This window comes from Nicotiana tabacum, chromosome 3 (assembly GCF_000715075.1).
Source record: "Nicotiana tabacum cultivar K326 chromosome 3, ASM71507v2, whole genome shotgun sequence".
In the NCBI taxonomy this organism is placed as follows: domain Eukaryota; kingdom Viridiplantae; phylum Streptophyta; class Magnoliopsida; order Solanales; family Solanaceae; genus Nicotiana; species Nicotiana tabacum.
Window position 1 is genome coordinate 179832101 of NC_134082.1, and position 25512 is coordinate 179857612.

General features: G+C 38.0%; 1 protein-coding gene and 1 long non-coding RNA gene across 2 annotated transcripts; both read right to left on the reverse strand.

The window, feature by feature from the left end:
* Nucleotides 1–10860: 10860 nt before the first annotated feature.
* Nucleotides 10861–15082, reverse strand: LOC107786508 (uncharacterized). Its single transcript, XR_001648166.2, has 2 exons — nucleotides 14888–15082; nucleotides 10861–11138 (listed from the first exon to the last, which is right to left on the reverse strand). It is a non-coding gene; the product is annotated as an uncharacterized LOC107786508 (long non-coding RNA).
* Nucleotides 15083–18801: 3719 nt separating this feature from the next.
* Nucleotides 18802–22801, reverse strand: LOC107786509 (receptor-like protein kinase HSL1). The gene is made up of 2 exons (XM_016607997.2): nucleotides 20038–22801; nucleotides 18802–19473 (listed from the first exon to the last, which is right to left on the reverse strand). Exons 1-2 carry the CDS (start codon nucleotides 22625–22627, stop codon nucleotides 19082–19084), a joined length of 2982 nt encoding a protein of 993 aa, XP_016463483.1. The 5' UTR covers nucleotides 22628–22801; the 3' UTR covers nucleotides 18802–19081.
* Nucleotides 22802–25512: the final 2711 nt, after the last annotated feature.

The window sequence follows — 25512 nt, forward strand, 5'->3', positions numbered from 1 at the left end:
AGAAATTTCGGCCATATCTCATGGGTGCCAAGGTTATAATCCATACCGACCATGCAGCACTCTGATACTTGATGACGAAGAAGGATTCTAAAGCTAGACTGATGCGATGGGTCTTGTAACTTCAAGAGTTTGATTTGGAGATAGTGGACTGGAAGGGTAGTGAGAACCAAGTGGCGGATCACTTGTCCCGTTTGGAGGAAGAGGGGAGGCCTCATGATAGCCTAGAGATTAATGATTTATTTCCCGACGAACAACTCCTCTCGGTGTCAATGAATGAGATGCCATGGTTTGCCGATGTTGCTAATTTCCTTGTGAATGGTATAATCTCGTGTGAGCTCTCTTCTAACCAAAGAAACAAGCTCAAACGGGATAGTTTGGATTTCTATTGGGATGAGCCGTACCTGTGCAAGATTTGCATGGGTGGTGTGATCCAAAGGTGTGCCCTGGAGGAAGAGCAAGTGAGTATATTGGAGGCTTGTCATTCCTCTCCCTATGGTGGCCATCATGGCGGGGCAAGGATGGCTTCCAATGTTCTTAGTTGTGGGTTTTATTGGCCAACTTTGTACATATATGTAAGCGAACTAGTGAAGAGGTGTGATGAATGTCAAAGAGCGGGTGGAATTTCGAAGAAAGATGAGATGCCTCTCAATACCATTCTTGAGGTTGATATTTTTGATGTATGGGGCATTAATTTTATGGGCCTGTTTGTTAGCTCGTGTGGGAACACATACATTCTTGTGGTGGTGGACTATGTTTGAAAGTGGGTTGAAGCTGTGGCTTAACCCAACAATGAGGCCCGGAGTGTTGTTGCATTTCTCAATAAGAGCATCTTTACAAGGTTTGGTACTCCTCGTGCAATCATAAGTGACGGGGGGTCTCATTTTTGCAATAGAGCTTTTGACACTTTGCTTTCAAAGTATGGTGTCAATCACAAAGTTTATACTCCCTATCATCCTCAATCAAGTGGTCAAGTTGAAGTCTCCAATAGGGAAATCAAAAGCACATTGTCAAAGACGGTCAATGAAAATAGGACCAATTGGTCAAAGAAGTTGGATGACACTCTATGGGCTTATAGGACTGCTTACAAAACTTTGATTGGTATGTCTCTGTATCGGTTGGTGTTTGGAAAAGCTTGCCATCTACCGGACGAGTTAGAGCACAAGGCCATATGGGCTTTGAGGAAGCTAAATCTTGAATGGAATGTTGCAGCAAATCTTCGTGTGGAGCAGCTTAATGAACTTGATGAATTTCGATTCCATACCTACTCTAGTTCGTCCTTGTACAAGGACAAGATGAAGTACATCCATGATAAATATGCTCGTAGCAAGGAGTTCAAAGTTGGTGATTTGGTTCTCTTGTTTAACTCTCGGTTACGTCTGTTTCCGGGAAAGCTTAAATCAAAATGGAGTGGACCTTTTGAAGTGGTGTGTGTGACCCCGTTTGGTGCTCTTGATTTAAAGAACAAAAATGGGGAAGTTTTTAGAGTGAATGGGCATAGGGTCAAGCACTACTTGGGAAAAATTGATGACAGCCACATGGTGGCACTTCTTCATCTCAAATAATTTGATGGTAACCTACGTCGTACCGCGACGTTAAACCAGGCGCTTCTTGGGAGGCAACCCATGTGTTTTTTTCTTGTTTTTCTTTGATTTTCATGGTAGTATAGGATTTATTTTTGGACTAACTGGTTGTGAGATGCTACAGGATTGTGTTGATGCAGTGCAGGACATAGTGGAAAAAGTGTTTTGGTCTCTGAAGTTTTCAGTGCGGACGCACTACATTTAGTGCGGACCGCACTGATGAAGGATGAAATGTCCAACTCTCTGAAATTTGCCACCGCGGCCGCATTACATTTTGTACAATCCGCGGTGGACCACCGCAGCCGCATGGCATTTTGTGCGGACCGTAGTGGTTTCCCTTCTCAAACTTGAAACATGTTGTGTGGTGCGGACCGCAGTCCATTTTGTGCGGTCCGCACTGGGTTGGTAAGCTGAGCCCCAGGTCCTTTTCTATAAATAGGGCCTAAGGTCCTCCTGTTACACTTTTCGATCTTTTTACTCTCAGAACCCCTAAAAACACTGTTCATCATCCCTTTTGCTCGTAACTAGCTGCTAGAAATCATTAATCATCACTAAATTTCACATCTAGTAACTTTTCTTTTTTTTAATTGCTTTAATTTTGTTATTCTCCTTTACTTTTTGTTTTTCTTGTCTATTATTGTGTACTTCCCGTATTTTATTCGATTGGTTAGGTTAGGGTAGTTGACTTCTTGATTAAAGTAGAATTAGGTAGTTAAAATCACTGGGCAAACACTTAGGGACCTTTATTAGGTGTAAAATTGGACTTAAAATCAAAATACATTGAACCCTAAGTTAGTGTTGCTTTTAGGCACTCAGTGTGGACCACGGTCGAATTTGTGCGGTCCGCGGTGCTTTAGTGCGGTTCGCAATGGCATTTTGTGCGGACCGCATTGATGAGTATCTGTAATATGATTTTCAGGGACTGCGGCCGCACTACATTTTGGGCGGTCCGCATTGGAGTCACCGCGGCCGCACTCAATTTTGTGTGGTCCGCATTGCCTAGATACAGAGAGTGGGTAGTCTGAACCCCACCTCTGTGCGGACTGTATTGCCATTTTGTGCGGTTCGCATTGGCCTCTGTGCGGCCACACTCCATTTTGTGCGGTCCACTCTGTGTCACCTCTACAACTGTCTGTAATTTTTTCTTTTCTGCAACTCTGATCTTAATTATTTTTACTGATACTAACAAGCCTAATGGATGATGTTTGCAGACAATGGTGAAACAAAGAGGCAAGAGTTCTAAACAAGCTGGTCGAGGTGAATCCTCCCGGGAAGGGAAACAGAAAATGGTAAGATTGACTGCTCAAGCCCGTCAAAACATTAAAAACATGAGGAAGATGATTAAAGCTGCTGATAGGGCCATTGTTTGGGAGTGAGTACGAGCCCTCCTAGGAGATATCTTCAGACTCAATCCCAGAGAACATCCCTGGCTGGACGGAGAGAAACAGACTAAGAGACACTCCTCCCACTTCCCCCGTTGCCCAAGCGTCAATAAATGTATCTTCTGGGTCGTCTAAGGGTTCAGTTGAAGGCAGTGGGAATGAATACTCCACATCTCCCATAGATTCATTATCCGGAGAGGGTGCAGTAGGAGAAGAGGTAGTAGGAGAAGGGGGTGAGCCCCAGGTTGGCGGGGTAGAACGAACTAGAAACCCGGAGGTGTGGCAAGACCGGTTTGTGAGCGAGGTAGCTTATCACAAATTTAGGGAATGGTGGCCGGTGAGGAAGTTGATCCCAAAGAGGAGCTTTATTGATAGAGACTTATTACCTCACAATCCCAATGTGAGGAGGCAGTTTAGAGAGAGAGTTGGCTGGGAGTATTTCTTGAACAACTGTGAGGATGAAAACGAGCACCTGGTCAAGGAATTCTATACCAATGTTACCCACATCAAAAAGGACACAAAGGTGACCAAGGTGCGAAATCTGAAAGTGCATTTTGACGGGAAAACAATAAATGATTACCTCGGCTTTGATGAGGAGGATGAGGAACTGTATATGGCAAAGATGGAATTGGGCGAGGAGGTCCGTCCCTAGTTGCCACAGTATCTGGAAATCCTATGTACCACCCCCGGTTGGCTAAATACGGGAGTGAAAATTGTGAGAAAAAGTCTATATTTCGAAGCCAAGGGGTGGGAAACATTTGTGTGCAGCAAATTGGACCCCACTACTCATGAAAACTCTCTCCCTCTTCATCGGGCAGTTTTGGTGGCATTAATCATGGCGGGGTACCCGATTAATGTCGGGAAGGTAATGTCTCGGGTAATTATGCAGGTAGTCAGTGAGGGTGACAGAAACTACCCTTTCCCCAGTTTCTTGACCATGTACTTCAGGGACCTCAAAGTTGAAAAGAGGCCATTTGATATAAAGGTAAAAGCGAAGGCCTCGTTCTCATGGTACAGTATGCAGGGTGATGACAACCCAAAGAGCAAGAACTTCAAGGGAACATCTACTGCTCTAACTGGACAGTCTGAAGAGCCAGTTGTGGTAGTGGCTCCTACTTAGCCTGCCTCCACCTCCGCAGACATTCCTCCTGGTCCATCCACTTCAGCAGATCCCGAGATAACCTCTTCCCGAGCCTACCCGGTAATTGTACACCGACTGAGCCAGGCTCTTCTCAGCATCAACAACTGGATGCAGACAGCTTCATCCAAGTTGTATATCCTCACTACTACAGTGGAAGCTCAGTCGGCACCTCTGCCTCCGCAGGTCTTGCAGTCTATCGAGGATGCCCTCAAGGATATTCTAGACAACCAGAAGAAAATCCTTGACAGACAGAAGGTTCTTACGGACACTGTGGAGTCTCATGGGAAAACTCACAAGGACTTGCGAAGGAGGCTAAGAAGATGAGAAAGACGCGGGCTTCCAAGGAGTCTGTAAAGAAGTTGAGGGTTTGAGGTTGACAGGATGAAGGCAGATCATATGCCTTTGGACTTATTGCTATAGGACCCGGTACCAGCAGCTTATTCCCAGCCAGAGCAATCCCAGAGGCCTCCCAAGAGGAAGAGGATGATTCCCCGAGCAGATGATGCAGTCATCCAGTTGGCAGACCCACCGGAGACCTCCTCTAGTCAGCCACAGGATGCAACCCAGGAGCCCGTCCAGGTCCCAGCAGCAGAGTAGCAGGCTATAGGGAACCAGTCTGAGGTTCCCGAATATATTGAGGACCCAGGGACCACTCAGGATCCCATGTAGGCAGACGGACCATAGGGAGTCTCTATATCCTTTTCCCCTTTTCTTTTTATTGCTTATTTGGTTTAGTTGGCATTGGGGACAATGCCAGCTTTCATTTGAGGGGGTAGGTCCTACTTTTATGGATTTGGATTATTGTATATATTTGACAGTTTTTATGCTTTCTTTATTTTTCATCTTTGGTTTGTATATAATTTTAACATTTCGTTACATTTCTCGTACTTTTATTTTACTTTGGGTTTGTATATAAAGTTATGTTACATTGTACATATTCATCCCATCTATTGTATATTTGATTAAATCCCCTCTTGTATATATTCATTTTACTTTCCGCAATTTTTCTTTCTTATCTTCTTGTTTATGTTCGTAGCTTCTTGTTTTGAACATTTGCAATAAGCCTTTGGTATTCTTAATGCCACGATTCTTTCCAAAGGTGGAGTTTGTGTGAACCTGGTGGCTCTTCCTAATGATGGATGACGTGACAACCTTCTTAAGAATTTGAGTCTGTTTTTCTTTTTGCTTTTTAGTAGTTAGTGGTAAGGGTACCTCAAGCAAATTTCACTTGGGCCTAGAACATTTGCCTTTGATATCATGGTCAAAAACAAATTGTTGTGTTTAGGATGATAAAAGTTGTGACCTTGAGACTCTTGTGTTGACCGATAATCATCAAGTAGTTTTTCGGGACCATTGTGTGCTCAAATCTTATCTAAGGTCATTGTGGGCCCCCGACTCTATGTCTTTAGCAATCCCATAGCTTTTGTGGTGAGAAATTGCATTGCAAGTCCAAGTCCCAAGCCATTGGTCTAGAACTTGCCCTGAATGTTTGTTGAGGCGAAATCCTAAGTGAATTTTGACTTGAGACATGATTAAAGGCTCTCCTTGGTCCAAATGATAGCTTGAACACTTCCATAACCTACCAATGATAAGATCCCTAGTCAACCCTTTTGAGCCTTAAACCTTTTTTCTTCAAAGGACCATGATACAAGCCTTTACCCATTCTAAAAGATACCCTCTCTTGGCACCCGATCTTTCCTTTAGCACATGGCAAAATTATAAGTTTGGGGGGGGAGACGAGGATGGTAAAAAAGTGGTAAAATGTACAAAATAAAGAAAAGGAAAGGCAATGAAAAAGAAGGAAAAGCAAAAAGACAAAAAGAATGCTCAAAGTAGAATTGAATAAAAAAGGGATTCAAGAAAAGCAAAGAATTAAAGGTGTGGAAAGTTGAGAAAGGAGAAAAGATTTGAAATGTACAAGAAAGAGTGACAGTGTGTCTCTCTAACCCCTTAGAAAGAAGTGAAAAGACTCAAAAAGTCAAATGAATTTGAGCCAAAATGAAACAAAAGAAGTGCTTAAGGGAAGATGGAATCTACTTAGACCAAACATTACCTACCCTAAACCAAAAGCCTTTACTATGTCTCCACAAAAGCTTTATATGATCTTGAGTTGAATGAAACTTACATTAGTGGTGACTCACATAAGGGGAAAGCATATGGTACTTAGAGCCGGACTCATGACTTTTCCTTGAGAGAGATAGGTGATTTTCCATTAACCTCGTTGTGAGTACTACTATTCTAAAGGTGAGGTTTGCTTAGGGAGAGTTGAGAATGTGTGAGTCTGGTTCCACAATGACCAAAGTAATAGAAAGAATCTTTTGATGTGTTGAGTCAACTCTTGATGCTCTTGTGTCGCACTTAATCCATGGTGTTTCAAAGAGTAAATATTGTTAATGATTCATTTGTATTGAAGGAAATTGTTAGTCCCAATTGATGCTAGATGAGGGCACTTTAGAACAACTGAATTTTCTTGGAATTTTCCTTAAAGGGTGGGTCTTATTTTGTTTGCTTGAGGACAAGCAAAAGCTTAAGTTTTGGGGAGTTGATAACTAGGGATTTTGATACATTTTACACTCCTTCTTGCTTATGTTTTGATTAGAAATTTGTACAAAATAGTCCCAAAAGGCTCACAAGTTGTGCTTGATTACGGGTTTGATCAACAAAGTGACAAGATGTCAAAGATCAGCTCAAAAAGGAGTGAAACTTGCACAAGTACCAAGACAAGACAAAGCTCAGGCAAAATAGGCCCAATGCGACCGCAGACCATTCTGTGTGGTCCGCACAAGTGAGGTTCAGAGAGGTTGATTCCAGGCCAACAAGCAATGCGGCCGCATGAGATTTAATGTGGTCTGCATTGGAGTCACTGCGGCCGCACTCGATTTAGTGCGGTCTGCAGAGCCAAGGATCAGATAAGTGCCAGTTTGGAGTTTGAAGCCCAACGCGGTCCGCGCTCCATTTCATGTAAACCACACTAGAAGCCACCGCGGCTGCACTCGATTTTGTGCGGTCCGCATTGCCCGAGTTCAGAGAGCTGAATTTTAAGTCAAGAGCCTTAGTGCGGCCGCACGTGATTTTGTGTTGTCCGCACTAGCCCCGCAGGGGTATTTTTGTCCAGATTTTTCAGCTTAGTATAAATAGCTTCTTTTCCTATTTTTAGGTTATCAGATAGTTTTGGTACTGGGTTGTGCTCGTGACTTCGAATATTTTAGCTATTTTGAGTAATTGTAGCTTCATTTCAATATTGAATCTTCTAGTTTATCTTAGCAATTAATTAATATGAGTTTTTCTTCATCTATTTCTTTGTTTTCTTCTCTAATTATGAGTAGCTAGACCCATAAGCTAGGGTTGTGACTCAACCCTAGTGTGGGTAATTGATGGGTCTTGTGTTTTAGGGCTAGATTGACTATGGGTATTTGATATTTGGGCTAATTTCATGTTTAATTGTTGAATTGGTGGTTGCAAACACTAGTTTGTGTTTAGTTGACTTTGGCTCTTCTTGAGAAAGAGAGCCTAAGTCTCTGAAATTGGTCCAACAAGGAATTCGAGCGTACTCAAGAGATTGATAGCCCTAATAAAAAGGGTTAAACCTAGAGATAGTAATACCCGACTTGAACCTTGATTGCTTGTGCAAATTTGCATACTCAATTGGTCTTGAGAAAGTCAATCCGGGCAAAATCACTCGAACCACCGAGAGGTGTAGAGTGGGTAAAATCGTGCAATGGTTATATCATACTCCCCAAATATGTTAATCATGCCTTAGACTCAAGTATCCATCAATTGACCACCTAGGCGAAAGTCACTACCCTAGTGCCTTTTTACCATTTGAACAACTCACAATAGTTTACTCTTAGCTTATTCTAGTTTAATTTAGCATTGTAGTTTGATAACATTAGAAGTAAAACAAAAACCCAAAAATATTTAGAAGTGTAATTTGGAACACATACACAACTCTCAATTAGATAGAAACTCTACTCCAACTTCTAGCTCCCTGTGGAAATTGATCCCGACCTTAATCGAATAAAGGCTCCTTCGACCCTCTCTCACTACTCAATAGTAGTGCAGGGTTGGCCTCGATCAAGTACCCATGAACATACATCTAGCAAAAGAACGCCAAAACAGTAAAAATCTAAATTTTCACATTTCATGGCAAAACAAAAGAATCGATCCATTTTTTTTACAGAATAAGAACTTGAATTCAAAGGATGAATACCTAATTATGCGGGAAATACACTATGCGTGCCAAATAAAGGTTAGACAGAAGGGAAAATGAAGCTCCGCAAGACAAAACAAGCTACAACAACAGGGATAGCAGAAGACAACTTGTATTCTCAGTTGAAAATTTGATTGAGGAACCAGAATTTGTATAAAAACACAAAAAAAAATGCAGCAACTTCGTAATCTCTTTCCATGATGTTTCTTTGGATTTTTCTCTATAATTTTTCTTGTATTTTTTAGATTAGGAATCCTAAGTTTGTCCACTACTTCCTCTCTCTTGTGTATGTGGTTGTCTTCTAGGTTAATCAAAGGGGTCCATGGCTGATCTCTAAGGGTTAGGGATTTTAGGTCTTAGGTCTATTTTGTAGAGAAGATAATGAAGAAAAAGGGAGGGGATGGTCGTTTGTCTATGTTCAAGAGCAGAGAGGCGTCGTTTCTCTCTCTTTAGAGAAGGGAAAATCTGACATTATCTCTAGGTCTAAGAAAAATATGTTTTTATATGTAGGAGGTAGGGTTTTAGTAAAGGGTAATGGGTATTTGGGTAGTGAGTTGGGATTGTATGGGCTTGGGTAATTTGAGATTTTTGTGCTTCAAAATAAGCTGGCCTAGACGAAATTGAAAGACCAAATCTACTTCTTTTTTTTTTGTTTTTCTTTTGATTTAAAAAAATCTAATTGAATTAACTAAACAAGCTAAATAAAATCCTAAATTAGGCTCTACCTTAAATTATTTTGTAAAGTTAATCTTACTTATTTTCACTAATTTAAAACTAATTAATTTAAAACTAAAAGCTAAAATGTGGACATGACTATTGTAGTAATTTTTTGTGATTTTTGTTTAATAAAATTAATTCCTATATCCAAATTAGACCTAAGATGACATGAATTAAAACGTGACATTTTTTATGATTTTTCTATGATTTTAAAATATTAAAAATGCATGAAATGCAACTAAATAAAGAAAAAACTCCTAAAAATCAATTGAAATTATTTAGGTCTATTTTTGGGAGTTATTTTCATGTAGGGGAAAAATTAGGTGATCACACCATTAACCTAAACATGCTAACAAATGATTCAAATAACTAAATACTGAGGGATTTGGGTTACAGGGGGTGTGGAGGTCATGGGGTGTGAGTTTTGGGTGGTTTCGGAGACTTAGGTTTTTTTAGGTTTTGAACTCAGATCCGAAATTGGTGGATTTAGGTGGTGTTTTGGGGGAAAATGATGGTGGAATGGTGTTGGGAAAGGGCTCAGGGTTGTGGAGTGTGAGTTTGGGAGGTTTTGGAGCACCGTAGCCGCCGTGAGGCAATTTTCGGTGGGTGGTCAACGGCGGAGGCGGCGAGGGCATAAGGGGGCGGCTAGGGTTTGATTTGTTTAGAAAGGGAGATGGAAACTGAAATGGTTCGATGGGGGATGTCTGTGTTAGGACAGCTATATATGAAACCAAGGCCAGTTCCTAGTCGTTGGATCACACGACATCAACGGCTTGGATTTGATTGAACTAAAAATGGCGTCGTTTGACTTATGCAAGGGGCTAAACCGGATTTGGGTAGCGGCTGGGTCGGATCTGAGCCAAAATTAATTGGGCTTAACACATTTGGCCCAAATTGAGTCCAAAACAAACCTTTTTTCCAATTTCCTTTCTTTTTTCCTTGTTTTCTTTTCTTTCTCTTTAATTAAAAATCCTAAATTAAATTTCTAAATTAATCTAAATTTTAAAATTAATCTAATTATCCAATTATAAAATTTATAACAATTAATTGACCCTAAATTAAAAGAAAAAATTAATAATCTAAAATTAAAGCTAAGAATGTAAAAATGAGCCAATTTTTGTGATTTTCATTTTTACCAAAGCAATTAATTAACTAATTAATCCTAAAATATGAACACAAAATTTAAATGCAATGCATGATATTTTTAATATTTTTTCATGATTTTAACAGAATTAGTCATGCAAACAATTAACAAAATTCTACAAAAAATCCTATAAAATTGCAAACAATTTGGGAAAATTTTATTTTTTTAATCTGCATGAGTATTTCAAATAGGGCAAAAATTATGTACTCACAAGGCCAAAAATTATCATTTCATAAAGTTTTAACATAAGAGCTTTCCGGATACACTCCCGGACTGCGCACGCAAACTGAGGAGAGATAAAAATGAGGTTTTTAAGGCCTTGGAATATGGATTCGAGTTCTAAAATAGAAGATGATGCTTTGGGGTAAAAATTGCACGGGGCGCCCCATTTGGTCGCCCCCATTTAACCTATACCCATTTTTTTTAAAGTTGTAACTTGTACCTACTTTTTAAACAACTTCAGCCTCATTTCTCCTCCTCAAAGTTTTATCTTTTCTTTTTCCAGAAGTAAGGTTCATGCAAATGCCTACTTGTCACGACCCGGATTTCCCACCCTCGGGGTCGTGATGGCGCCTACTAATAGGAGCTAGGCAAGCCAACTTAAATTACCTTCCATTTAACACACATTCTTTTCCATAATTATCAACATGTAATAAAGGCAACATAATCAAAACTTCAAGCGGAAGTCTTAACTTATATAAAAACTGAATAGAAATGCGGAAAGTTTAACATAATCCTCTACCCAGGATTAGTGTCACAATACTCACGAACTTCTAAGATTTACTAAATACAATTGTCTGAAAGAAAATTATAAACTGTTTGTTTGGGTACAAAAGATAACAAACTGAATAAAGAGAGAGAGACTCCGGGCCTGCGGATGTTAGCAAGGCTACCATGGTGTCTCTGGACTGAAGTCAGCTCCCGATCAAATCCTACTGCTGAGGTCCAAAAGCTGCTCTTGGATCTGTGCAAAAAGATGCACAGAGTGTAGCATCAGCACAACCGACCACATGTGCTGGTAAGTGCCTGGCCTAACCTCGGCGAAGTAGTGACGAGGCTAGACAGGACCTACCAAAAATAACCTGTGCAGATATATGCAATAAAAGGAAATATACAAAACTTAAACAGCTAAGAGGGGAGAGCATGCTATGGGGAGCTAACAGTTCCAAATAGAAATCCTCAATAACAGAAAGAAGTAACAAAGCCAGAATGTCAACAAGAATCAAATATCAACAATTTGTACGGCATCACCCTTCGTGCTTTTACTCTCGTCCTCACCAAAATAGTACACGGCATCACCCTTCGTGCTCTACGCTCTTCCTCACCCAAATAACAATCACAAGGCAAATAGGGTAAGGAAATCTATAACCTCGAAGTAAATCAAATAAGAACAAGTGATGAAAAAAAATATAACAATATAACTCGGATATCAACAAAGAATCAGAAAGCAACAAATGTACGGCATCACCCTTCGTGCTTTTACTCTCGTCCTCACCAAAGTAATCATATAAATAAAATATGCACGGCATCACCCTTCGTGCTTTTACTCTCTTTCCTCACTATATAATCAATAAAATCGGCACGGAATGGTACATCGTGCGGCACGGCATCACCCTTCATGCTTTACACTCTTTCCTCACAATAGCAAACAATGCACAGCATCACCCTTCGTGCTTTATCACTCTTTCCTCACAATAGCAAACAATGCACGACATCACCCTTCGTGATTTATCACTCTTCCTCACCCAAGCAATAATCACAAACAAGGGGCAAGGGAGTAGACAAATATTGATAGAAATCCCGGCAAGGGAGATTGTCAACAAAGCAACAAGCATCCCAGCAAGGGAGATAGTCAACAAAGCAACAAGCATTCCGGCAAGGGAGCAATTCAATAATTCTTTCACTTTCTTTTACTTTTACCTCTTATCTCACTTTACCACCTAAGCCAACGCTCCAAAGGGGTTCAATCATTTTGTATACTTTCACGCTTTATGATATACTCGAGCGAATGCTCCAAGAATGTACAAATCATAATTCTTCCTCAAACTCTTCACATTATATGAAATTTATTAATTTAACAAGGAAAAGGTATCACAAAATCCGAATAAACACAAATAAGACTCACGGTCATGCTAGACTCCGGTGTATAGATACTCGTCACCATGTCTATACACCGTCCTAGCATTCTTCCAAAAATACTAAAATTCGCCGGGCCCACTTGGTCCAAACACGAGGCTCGGACCAAAACCCGATTACCCATAACCCCACGAGTTCAAATATATAATTTATTTTAAGATCCGACCCCAAATTGAGGTTGAATCACTCAAAATTCCCAAAAATCTAACTCTACCCAAAACCCCTAATTTCTACTTTGATTTCATGATTTAGGTTTAGAAACTCATTAATTAATGAAGGAAGATTAAGGAAATGAGTGTGGGAAATTACTTACCCAAAAGACTTTGATGAAGAAGTGCTCAAAAATTCGCTCAAGAGCTGTGGAGAAGAAGAACTCGTGTGAAATATGGACTAAACCTCGTCACTGTTCTATTTTAGGCATTTAAAATCGCTGGGCAAAAATACCCTATGCGATCGCGAAGAAGGTAATGCGATCGCATAGGGTAAGGGGAAGCTGGTCATTGCGATCGCGGAAGGGCTGCTGAGAACGCATAGAAAAAAAGGGCTCCATTCCGGGTTTGGTTTTTATGCATTGCGATCGCGGAAGGGGAATGCGATCGCATATAACAAATGGTGGCTACTATACGCGATCGTAGGTGGATCTATGCGACCGCATAGAACAAACAGGGCACCTGGAAACTCACTCTATGCGATCGCGGAAAGGCCTATGCGATCGCATAGCACTGGATAACAGAACACCAGAACTGCTATTTTCTGCAACTTTTCTAAGGCCAAAACCACTCACAAACACTTCCGAAACACTTTCGAGCTCTCGAGGCTCCTAACCAAACACACACACTAACTCAACAACCTCCTACGAACTTAACCATGCGATTAAATCGACAAAATAACATCATAAACGAGGAATCAAACCTCAAAATCATCACTTTTTCATCAAACTTCATAAACATTCAAACTTAGGAATTCAAGTCTAAATCACGTCAAACGACGTCCGATTTCAACCAAATTTCACAGAAAGCGCTTAAACCACATATAAGACCTGTACCGGGCGCCGAAACCAAAATATGGGCCCGATACCAATGCTTTCTAATTCATTTTCATTTCAAATTTCCAAATAAATTTCAGAAAAATAATTTCTTTTAAAAATTCATTTCTCGGGCTCGGGACCTCGGATTTCGATTCTGGGCATACGCCCGAGTCCCATATTTTTCTACGGATCCTCCAGGACCGTCAAATCACGGGTTCGGGACTGGGTCCGTTTACCCAAAATGTTGACCAAAGTTAACTTTGACCATTTTAAAGCCACAATTTATCAAATTTCACATAATTTAGCACATAAGCTTTTCCGGTTATGCGCCCGGACTATACACGCAAATCGAGGTAACTAAAGGTGAGGTTTTCAAGGCCTCGAAAGCACGAAAAAAGGGAGAAAACCGGTGATGACCCTTTGGGTCGTCACATTCTCCACCTCTAAAACAACCGTTCGTCCTCGAACGGACATAAGAAGGAAGTACCTGAGTCGGGGAAAAGGTGAGGATAACGGTCCCGCATATCGGACTCGGACTCCCAGGTCGATGCCTCAGGAGGCTGACCTCTCCACTGAACACGAACCGAAGGAAAACTCTTCGACCTCAACTAGCGAACCTGTCGGTCTAGAATAGCTATGATCTTATGCTCATTTTCTATTAATATTATCTGTTGTGATAGATGACTGTTTCTTTGTTTTGAGATACTGAATCTTTACATCTTGCATCTTCCAACATCCGAGTTTTTTTTTTAAAAAAAAATATTCTTATTGCTGTGGAAGTGGTGTTGCTTTACATTTTAAAAATCTAACTCTTTCTCTGTTTGTTTTTATTTAAATGGCCGAAGTTTGCGAATTACAAATAAAAACTTCAGCTCTAGAGCTGAAGTTCGACAATTACAAAACAAAAACTTCAGCTCTAGAGCTGAAGTTCGTCGGTTACAAAAACAAAAAACTTCAGCTCTAGAGCTGAAGTTCGCCAATTACAAAAATAAAAACTTCAACTCTAGAGCTGAAGTTCGTCAGTTACAAAAACAAAAACTTCAGCAATTACAAATAAAAATTTCAGCAAATAGAGAACAAAACTTTAGCTACTATGCTTAAGTTCAGCAATTATAAACAAAAACTTCAACACACTTGCTACTTCAGTCTCGTCTATTAGAATACTGAAATTTTCCGTAATTGTCTTTACTACTTCAGCCCCGTATGCTGAAGTTACGCGAAAAAGTGAGTACGCTTGCAATTTTTTTTTTGCAAAGCGGACACAAATTAAAACGTGACCCAAAAAGCGGATATAGATACAAATGTCCCTCTTTGAGTCATCGCAATTGTTACCTCATCTAAGAATTTTCAAAACGGGATGTATGAGATACCGATATTTTGAAAACCAAAAGCATATACTATCTCATTGGGTAAAGTTCTCTTCCTTGTAAAACTTTTTCTGTTTTTGGACGACTTACCAATCCGATTCCAGCATACGCTGGTTAGAGCAAGTTTACATTTAAGTTTTTTTTTTCGTAAATTAAGTATAGAAAGAGAAACAGTTCTGTTACCTTTCTATCTTACTTGGATTTTCGTGCTTTACAGTTTACACCATTGATGACTGAGATGGAAGGAGACAGCCACATGATCCCACAAGGAGAAAGATAGAGTCAATCATTGAAAGCCTTGGCGTTGACTTGATATTTAAAATAAAAAAAAGTTTAATGGAAAGAATTAAAGACCCACCAAAACTCCGTGGTGTCTGAGTAAATATATTAAAGGCTGAAAATGAAATTAGGAATGGGCCACTGCATATTAAAGCCTGAAGGAAGGGCTGACAAATGTAGAAAGGTACAGGGCCTACAGAGTGGGGTCACATATTATATGAAACGGCCCACAAAAAATTGGATCTGTAAATTGGGCTTCATTTCCTTGTCAATGCCCACACGTGCATGGGCCTCCTTTACCTGCACACGTGCATGGGCCTCCTTGCAGACCAACCTTGATCCAAGTGGGTTCTCACTTCTCAACCCCCTTTGTCTTACAAGGTAAATTACTATTATTTCATAGGACAGATCGGGTACATCCCATATACCTCGAAAATAAATATCGACTATTTTTTTAAAATAATATCTTATTATAACTTATAATTAGAAGTCGATTTTGCTCAAAATCCTTTTTCTCTTCTAGCCTTCTGTTAAATATTTTTGTTTAAACACTCGGTATGTAGAACTTGATAATGTAAATCTGCGTCGTGCAGGGTTCATTAAATGGAGAAGTGCACCTTACCCGGTGGTTCTATTTATATACTTCTTGGTGGCTCTTTGTTATATTCTCTGTTTCATTTTATGTGATACGTTTTTTTAGTATTTTATAAAAAGAATGATACTTTTATATATTTATAAGAATAAATTAATTTTAAACTTTCATTTATTTTTAATGAAATAAATTATAGCTACAAAAATATTTGTTGCATAAATTTCAAAAGTCTCTTTTATATTTTTAAACTCCAGATAAAAAATCAAATATGAGTAGGGACGGACTACAGAGCAATTACTTATTTACAGTTCACAACTTTAATGGATGAGCTAACCTCACGCACTAGTAAAGGGAGTGCTGAATAATAAGGAATTTCCCAACTAAATCTACTAACAGACTTTGCTCAAAATCCTCTTTCTTACTCTTCTTATTTATCTTATTTACTTTTTGAAGTGTCAATAGATGAGCTAACCTCATGTACTAGTAAAGGTAATTACTGAATTGAATGATAATGAATTGGGAATTCTTTCCAACTACCCTGCCCTTCACCAAGGACAAACCTATTGCAGGAAGTTCAGGTACTATTTAACTTTACCTTTAAATCTTGTCCTTTAATTGTTTTCCTTAAAAGACATGTGCTTTTTTTTGGGGGAATTGCGGGGAGAAGAAACAAAAATAAAATAGTTGCTCTTCCACAGGAGAAACAAATTAAGTATAACAAAGATGAATAGTTGGTGCAGCCGGCAACCACCATGCCCTTAATTCTACAAAGGAATAAAATCTACTGGAGAATGCTAAAGGAAAATTCAAAGTTATTGTTACACTGTCTTCTCTTATCCTAAATTCTTGCATTTCCTTTGCTATCTGTTCATATGGTTGGTGTTATGGTTTCATTTTGGAGGGTTTGAGTTGGTATTATTAATGTTACAATTTAAACTCTAACTATTTTGAAACAAATCTGAAAGTAGGGAAAATATGCGAAACAAAGAGAACTAACCTTCCGAAGGCGGATAAATTAGAAGCATTTTTTTAAATGGTAAAAGTTTTATTAATAGAAGGTACAAGTAGTGCAATAAAGGGGAATTAGAAGCATGCGTTAACTTGACTAGTTGTTAATATAACTAAAGATTATTTATTCTTCCTGCTAAATTAAGCTAAGTTTCATTTTGATTCGAATTTAGTTCAATTTTCCCAAACAGTTTTAGAAACGATGCGGGTTTAGGTTGGTTTTCGGAAAAATGCTTTTGGAGCACACTTGTGTTAACTTTTGGAACACGTTAACCTCGGAAAAATTATGGATATATATATATATGATCAAATGTCGATAAGAGCACTAAATGAACAGTCCACTCATATGACCCGTCACCCACCACACCTGTGGCGGTCTAAAAATGGTACTTAGATCCTTTGAATTAACTAGAAGTCCAATGTTAGAGCGAATTATATACCTTGTAAGTTGTATCCTTGACCAGTTTAAAGTAAAACTCTAACAATTTGATTATCCATCGGTTTGTCGAGAACAAAGTAAGTTTGACAAGAAAAAAAAATAACTTCCAGTATTTTATCTCTCCTTTTGTTTAACAAATCATTTTCCAGTATTTCAAATAAATCAGGAAGCAAACAAGCACACGTGCAAGAATTCCCACATGTTGGCCAACAAATGGCTACTGTCCTTCTGGATATGCACTGGATTGTCCTCTTCCCTTGGCCATAGTTTTGGTGAAATGTTTCAGATGTACTAGTGCAATTTGAGGTAGATAAGAATCTCGGACCCATTACAGTTAATAAGAAGAGGGCCATAAATAAGTCACCAAACTCTAGTACATCATAATAATTTGTATCACATTCTTTCTACACAGTAAACAATTTCAATAGTAACATCTTTCAAGAATTAAGCCTCAAAAAATGTAAATTGAGAAATAATTTTTTCTGTTAATATCCGAATTTAGATATTAGTGTTTCCATGTCGTTTTGTGTTTTATTTGCGAAACTAGTATGTTATATGTATTTTTGTGAATGTTATGTGATTAAAATGTATTTGTTGTTTATATTTAGTTTAGATTATTTATTAGCGTAGTAAAATGTAGAACCTTTTAGCGTAGTAAACTGTAGAGTATTTTAGCGTAGAATCCCTGTAGTTTAAGTATTTCTTATACTGGTAGATGAAAATAGGTATATATATACTTTGTACAATTAAATAATTAAAAATTAAGAATTTAAATTATAAAACAAACACAAACAAACCCGATGAGTGGGGGTTATCCGGAACCTGTCCGGCAACCTCATTGTTGGGAATGTCTTCGACCTTGACGTACATATCCAACATTTTGATTACAAGAAATTTCCGGTATTCATCCGGAGTCCTCAGTTTATCACACACTCATTTTTTTGCATAACAACGATATCAATTTATCGTACTCCATTGTAAGTGGTAATTTAACATGACCCTGTGGAGATAAACTATATCTCACAGAGTTATTCTCCATTACAACCTCACCCCCCTCACCCAATATAATGAAACTTTTATTCTACGCTCTACAGACATTACGAAAAAATGCTTGAGAATTTAACAAGAAGAAAAGTTTGAATGGGAGTTAGAATTTTTTGGGAATGGATTTTCCTAAAATCCTAACCCCTTTATATCGGAAATGGCAAGCCCGGGGGTTGAAATTTTTTATGTATAGCGCTCTTTGAATGTACGCTATACACATTTGAATTATTGTTATGTCAGTTAACTTATTTGTGGGCCCACAAACAGGTATAGCGCATTGTTTCTTTGCGATATATATAGCGCGTAAATAGGTCGCGCTATACATGCCAGTCAAATCGTCAGTTCTGGTCTTGGGGAAGACGAAGGGGATTATTTAATAACAGGTATAGCGCGCTGTTTTTTTGCGATATATATAACGCAAAAATGTGCCGCGCTATACCTTAACGGCAAAAGTAACCGTTAAGGTATAGCGTGGCGTATTTTTGCGTTATATATAGAAAGGTAAATTTTTTTTTTTTTTTTCACTCTGGGTTCCGGACTCGAGAAATATTCCCCCTTTTTTGGTAATTCTTGTACATGTTCTAGTAGTTACCATTAAAAGCAGTAGTTCAATTGCAACAACCAACTTTAAAAATTGCTTGATTAGACTCAGAATTCACCAGAAAGATGCTGGAGATTGTAGAAAAATCACTGTCAATAGAATAGAGTATAGGTAGCACATTTAAGATCTTTTAATGCCAGATATTCAAACTTGAACTACAATAATTTGGGTGGTTGGATGAAATTTACAATGAGAAACAAGCTTCTTCCAACTCTTTTTTTTTTTTCTTCCTAATATTCTTTTGCCTCCCTTTTACATTTAACTTCAATTCTTTCTGCCCCTCAACCCAAAACAACAGCAAACATCTAGTGTATACTTGTGGACAAAGAATTGAGTAGTTAGCAGATGAACAAAGATGTTAAATGAGTACCAATTTCAAGTTCATCCTTTGTGACAAAATTTGTTGAGCCATCTTTAAGCTACACTTCCTTGATCTGATGCTTCTTCATAGTAATAAGGAGTCAATTTGCCATCCTTAGAAGCAGCCTTGGGCAGGTTCCCAGCACCCACTTCTTGCAACATTTTTACGACCCGTCTCATCGAGGGTCGGTTGATTGGGAGAGGGCTAGTGCAGAGGAGGCCAATATTTAAGACCTTGCATATCTCCTCCTTGAAACAAGAATCATGTTTAGGGTCAATTACATGATCTACACCCTTCTGGTCCAGTGTAGAGCATACCCACTTCACCAAATCCTTTTCCCCGAATTCGGGATCCACAGGGCGCTTCCCAGTCACAAGCTCTAGGATTACCACACCGAAGCTGTATATATCGCTCTTCTCGTTCACCCGCAGTGTATATGCATATTCTGCAATGCAAAAGAGAATTTAATAAAGTAAGCAGCCCAAAGTAAACAAGAACACAAATCTAATAAAAAATCGCCACATGAAACCCAAAATGGGTTATTGATAATCAAACTTACCAGCTGCCCCCAATATAGCTAGCTGTTAATAGTTTCAAAAATCAAAAGTGGAAAACTAAGCATAACTTTTTCTACTGTCCTAATACAGTCTTTTATCCTCAAGAACAATTTCATCAGAACTGTTTAAACATGGAAACATCGTGGAGCCTAGTGGACTATTCAAATGCTGTGCGGTTACTGTATTAGGGTAGTCCAGATATGAGGCAATTTCTATCAGAAGTTTATTATACTTAACAAAATGTGGAATATCCAGGAAATATAGCAGTATATAGATCTAGCGGTCTACTCAATGGCTGCAACAGTAATACTAGATCTCATTTTTGAAAGGCAAGAATCCAAAATTTTACGACATAAAAATTGGTAAGTAAAACTCAACATGGTATTGATATCAACAAATTAGACAAACTCATTAAAATTTAAGCTGCAAAGTGGAAATATTTATCCACTAACCTGGAGCAATGTAACCACAAGACCCTGCAATGACAGACATGGACTTGATTCCCTTGGCATTGGCATCGACCGCCTTCGCTACACCAAAATCAGCAACTCGAGCTCCAAAATCACCATCCAACAAGATGTTGTTTGACTTAACATCTCTGTGAACAATCGGCGGAGCACAGTCATGATGCAAGTAAGAGAGTCCCTCAGCAGCATCCATGGCTATCTTATATCTCATAGGCCAGTCTAGAAGGCCGCTTTTGCTGCTGTGTAGCAAATCACCCAAGCTTCCATTAGGCATGTACTCGTAAACCAGAAGTTTGCAATCCCTTGTTGTACAACAACACCATAGCTTAACAATGTTCTTGTGCCGTATCTTCCCCAATGTCTCAACCTCCGCTTCAAATCCATCATCTTGAATGCTACCCTTCTCGATATCACTACTCTCATCTGTTATTTTCGTGTTTCTCAAAATCTTCTTCACCGCAACAGTGTCACCCTTGCTCAGAACAACCTTGTAAACCTTCCCGGAAGCGCCACTTCCAATTAAGTTGTCCTCATCAAGAGCATCCAAGATTTCATACTCATTGAAACCCAACTTATGAAACGACATCAAAGTCCATTTAGACTTATCAATAGCCATTTTAGCTTTCTTAAAATTCTTATACTTCCAATAGAACCAAACCACCCCAACTACAAACACCAATCCAGCAAGAGTAAAGAGTAACCTCAATAACCAAACATAACCAGCAGTTTTACCTTCAGCTGTTCCTTCACACAAGCCCTCGATGTCTCCACATAAACCAGCATTCCCCAAAAAGCTACTCCTATACATTTCCTTTGCATACAAAGGGGGAATATCACCCGAAAGGTCATTGTTCGACAAGTTCAGCTGATTAAGCTTCAAATTCTGCAACTCCATTGGGATCTTCCCTGTAAACTGGTTCCCTGATAGATCAAGATAATTCAAAACAGACAAGCCCCCAATTTCCTTGGGGATAGCTCCCGAAAGATAATTGTTTGCCAAGTTCAATTCATTCAACCTCTTCAAAGAATGAATCCCACTTGGAAGCTCACCATTTAACTCATTGTTGTGAAGATCCAGCCTTCCCAATTGTCCCAGCATCACTAAACTAGCTGGCAAAGCCCCAGAAAACTGGTTATCGTTGCCCACAAAATCAAGAATATTTTCCAGAGAACCAATCTCCTCTGGAATGGGACCTGAAAATTTGTTCTTGGACAAAATCAAAGCTGATAAATTTGAAGCACTAGCTATAGTTTTTGCGATATCACCAGATAGTGAATTGTCCACGAGCTCAAGCAGGGAAAGGTGTGGTAGGCCCCAGAAACCCGCCGGAACATCACCAGATAATTGATTGTGAGCCAATCTCACCCGCAATAAGCTCCTGCATTCACTCAAACTCGCCGGAATTTCACCAGTAAGTACGTTATCTATCATCAAAAGCTCTTCCAAAAACCCTTTCCCACACAAATTCTCCGGAATTTCACCAGAAAATTTATTCTCAGACACATCAATCCACAACAAAGGTGAATTCTTCCCAAGATCTTTAGGCAAACTACCATTAAAACGGTTGTGAAAAAGCCGCAACTCGTACAAATTCGGCGAGTTCGCAATGCCTTGTGGCAATTCACCAAACATTTGGTTCTCATACAGATTCAGCGACTCAAGTGGCAACTCACACAACTCCCTCGGAACCGTACCCGTGACCCGATTCATCGACACGTCGAGTCGCCTTAACGCCGTCATTTTCGACCACCCATTCGCCGGTAACTCGCCGGTGAACGAGTTGTTATACAGCTCAATTTGTTCAGCACTAGTTAACTCAGTGAGCCAACTCGGGATCGGCCCATCCAAGTAGTTCACAGCAAGGTCCAAATCCACAATCTTCTTCAACCGACCCAATGTATCAGGAACTTCACCGACCAAATTACAGTCCGAGAGCCACAAAACCTCGAGATTTGTCAGATTTCCCAGCTCCGGCGGGATCTGACCCGTCGAAAACGGGTTGTACGACAGATTCAGCTGCTTTAACGTCGAAATGTTACCCAGAAACGCTGGAATAGTCCCGTCCAGCAAGTTCCCAACCAGTCCAAGAACCTCCAGCTGCCGGAAAGAACCGAAACTTGACGGAATGTCGCCGGTAAAGTTGTTTCCCCCCAAGTCAAGGTATTTCAAATTCGGAAGCTCAGGTAAACTCGCCGGAAGTGTACCGACCAAAAAGTTCTGAGCCAAATCGAGATGCTCCAAAGATTCACACCCGGAAAAATCTTCAGGAAGGGTGGAGTTAACAGCGTTGTTGTATAACGAAATGTAACGCAGTTTCTTCAACCGACAGAGAAGTGAAGGAAAAGGACCAGCAACGTTAGCATTGGCGAGGTCCAAGGATGTAACGGACCGAGTTGTTTGATCACAGGTTATGCCAAACCAGTTACACGGTGTCTCGTCGTGCTCATTCCAGTTGGAAAGAACACTATCAGGGTCATCAAATCCGAGCTTCACGTTGTGTAAATACAGACCCTCTTGGTTAAGTGAGAAAATCAAAGTTGGGAACAAAAGAGTAACAAAGATTTGAAGAAACATTGTTGAAATTGAAGTGGCTTTTGCTGTGTTCAAAGAATAGGTAAGAGAATCAAGAAAGAACAAGGAAGAAGAAGAAGAAGAAAGACTGCAAATTTCTTTTTTGGGAAAAGGGCGTAGTAAAAGCTTGACTAAGACATGTTGTGTGAGTTAATTTTTTGAGAGAGAGAGACATCTGTAGTGAATTTGGTTTTTAATTATATATATAGAGTGAACTGTCTGTATAGGTGATATGATATATGTCTATTTTTTAATATTTTTTGAATGTCGAAATCATTGTGTTTTTAATTTCTTTTTTTGTTTAGTCTGTTTCCTTTTTGGAATGGTTTTCTATGACTACGTAAATTACACAAAAAATCTGGGTTGTATCTACATGGATGGGAATAGTATGATACTAGTACTCTGAATATGTACTGTTTAATCATAAATGTTTTTCACATTTTTGAAATAATGATGAAGAATTTATTAATTTGTTTTGTGCTACATTAATGGCGAAAATAACAAAATTTATCAGCGTTATTAACTCTACTGCTGCATGGGTCCTAATCTAATTATGGTATTGTTTTTATGACATGGATCCTCATCCAACTTCTTAGTTTTTCCTTAAACATCGGGTCATATTAGGAATAGGTTTTTCGTAAGAACAGGGAAATATAGAGCGAAGCTAGTTTTTTTTTTACCAAATAGTACGAATCACAATAACTTTAAATGAGTTTAATGATTTTACATTATCAAGTGAAACAATTATTGTTGGGATCAATATAAAATGCTAGTAAACGACTAATATTGAGCAATAAGATTATTTTTAAAAACCAGAAAACTTTTAAATGAAGAGCTCCGCATTTTTATATTTTTGCAAGACATATCACTTTTCAAATGTCGAGTTCCACAATTCTTCAAGTCTTTCTACACGTTAACTAAAAAAATTTAAAAATTACATTGCAAACTATAATTTTTTGAATCCTAAAATGTATTAAAATGATTTTAGAATATCAAGGAAATTAATGTGGTTAGTGAATTTTGCTTGTCAAATTATGTAATTTGATCATTCAATTGTTATCAATCTATTTGATATTTCACAAGCAATATATGATAATGACAGAAATTTGTACACGGTAACTTAACAAGTTTTTCCTATTCTTTCGGAGATTTTGACAATTTAAGACACGTAAACTACTAGAAATTCGGTCAAAATTCGCAGCCAATCGACAGACTTCGATCGGTAAAATCGACCCAAGTCGGTTAAGTTTTTCTTGAATATTTTATTTTTTTAATTTCTTTTTACTAAACCGGTCGACTTCGGGTCAACTTTTTTTTTGCGTAAAAATACGGGAAATTATTTTAGCATCCTGTAAAATTTATTTTTTTAAGAAATTTACCGAAATCGGTCGGTTTTTCATATAAAATAAGTTAAAATTAATATTCAAAAAATCGACCGAAATCAGTTGGTTATCTCAGTAAGTCATTTTAAAAAATCTACCGACTTCAGTCGGTAATTTTATAGTTTTAATAGAACCGACCAAAATCAGTCGGTTATTTTCGTGCGAAAATGCAATTAAAGAGTACATATAAATTAAAAAAAGTCTAAAACCAAAACGTACCTATAATCTAGTGGTAGAATAGTATCCTGCCGGCTTCCACAGTACAAACCCCGGTTCGATACTCAGACGGTGTATTTTTAAATTGTATAATTAAAAATACCGACCGAATTCAATCGAAAAATACCGATCGGCTTCGGTCGGTTTTTAGGGTAGATTTTTTCTTTTTGGGTCGTTTATGAACCAACCGAAATCGGTCGAAAATTGTGATCAATTTCGGTTGCTATTTTTTACCGTACAACTTAATTTTGACAGATTAAAGTCGATCGAAAATAGGTTTGTTTTTTCAGTTTTCCGACCGATTTCGATCGATATTTCTGATTGGTTTTAGGCAGTTTTCTAGTAGTGAGTTTGACTGTTGAAGTGGAGTTAGACATCTCAATAATGAAATGAAGAACAATACTGTATCTATAGTACCTTGTTAAAAATAAATTTACCAATTAAGATCAATTAATGTTAAATTATATTTCATTTAAGACCATCTCCAACCCTAACATTAAATTTCACACTAAAATGGTGTAACATCAAATTTACTCCAACCATTACATCATTTTTTACAACAAAAAAGAATATTTTTTCTCTTTCTTCTATATTATATTATATTATTATCTTCTATTTAAATTTTATTTTTTATTTCCTTCAAACAAATACTATCTTTTTTCTTTTTTCCATATTCATTATATATAATTCACATTCACCACTTATATAATCATTTATTACAAAATTATTTTAAAGGATAAATCAACTAAAAGTGAAATCATTGATAAAAGATAATTAAATAAATATTACATCATAGTCAAATTTAATTTAAGTACCACATAAATATTTAACTTTCGCCTCTATTCTCCCATAAATGCTCAATTAATGCATTTAATTATAATGTATTTTTATTTTATGTATTGTTAATTTTTTTTTTTAAATTTAGTTTTCACTTTTCAATTTTAGCAACGTTAGATATCTTCCATTTGTATTTTTTATTTTTAAATAATGGTTATATTTCTTTTTATATAATTATAATAATAATAAAATTAACTTATAATTTTATATAAATATAATATATACAAAAATTAATATATCAAAAAAATAGGATATAAAATTAAAATTATAAAGATCTTAATATAAAAATTAATTATATACACAATATATGATAAATTAAAAGTTCAAAAAAATAAAAAGATGAATAAAATAATAATAAATCAAATTTGGTGTGATGAATAGTGTTGCACCAAATTTGGTACAACACTATTCATGCACTATAATAGTGCAATATTTGGTGTTCCATTGGAGCAA

Coding starts and splice junctions, on each gene's coding strand:
- LOC107786509 (XM_016607997.2), bottom strand. CDS start 22,627: ATGTTTCTTCAAATCTTTGTTACTCTTTTGTTCCCAACTTTGATTTTC. Junction 19,474..20,037: donor TTGTGGTTACATTGCTCCAG/GTTAGTGGATAA, acceptor TTTGCATTGCAG/AATATGCATATACACTGCGG.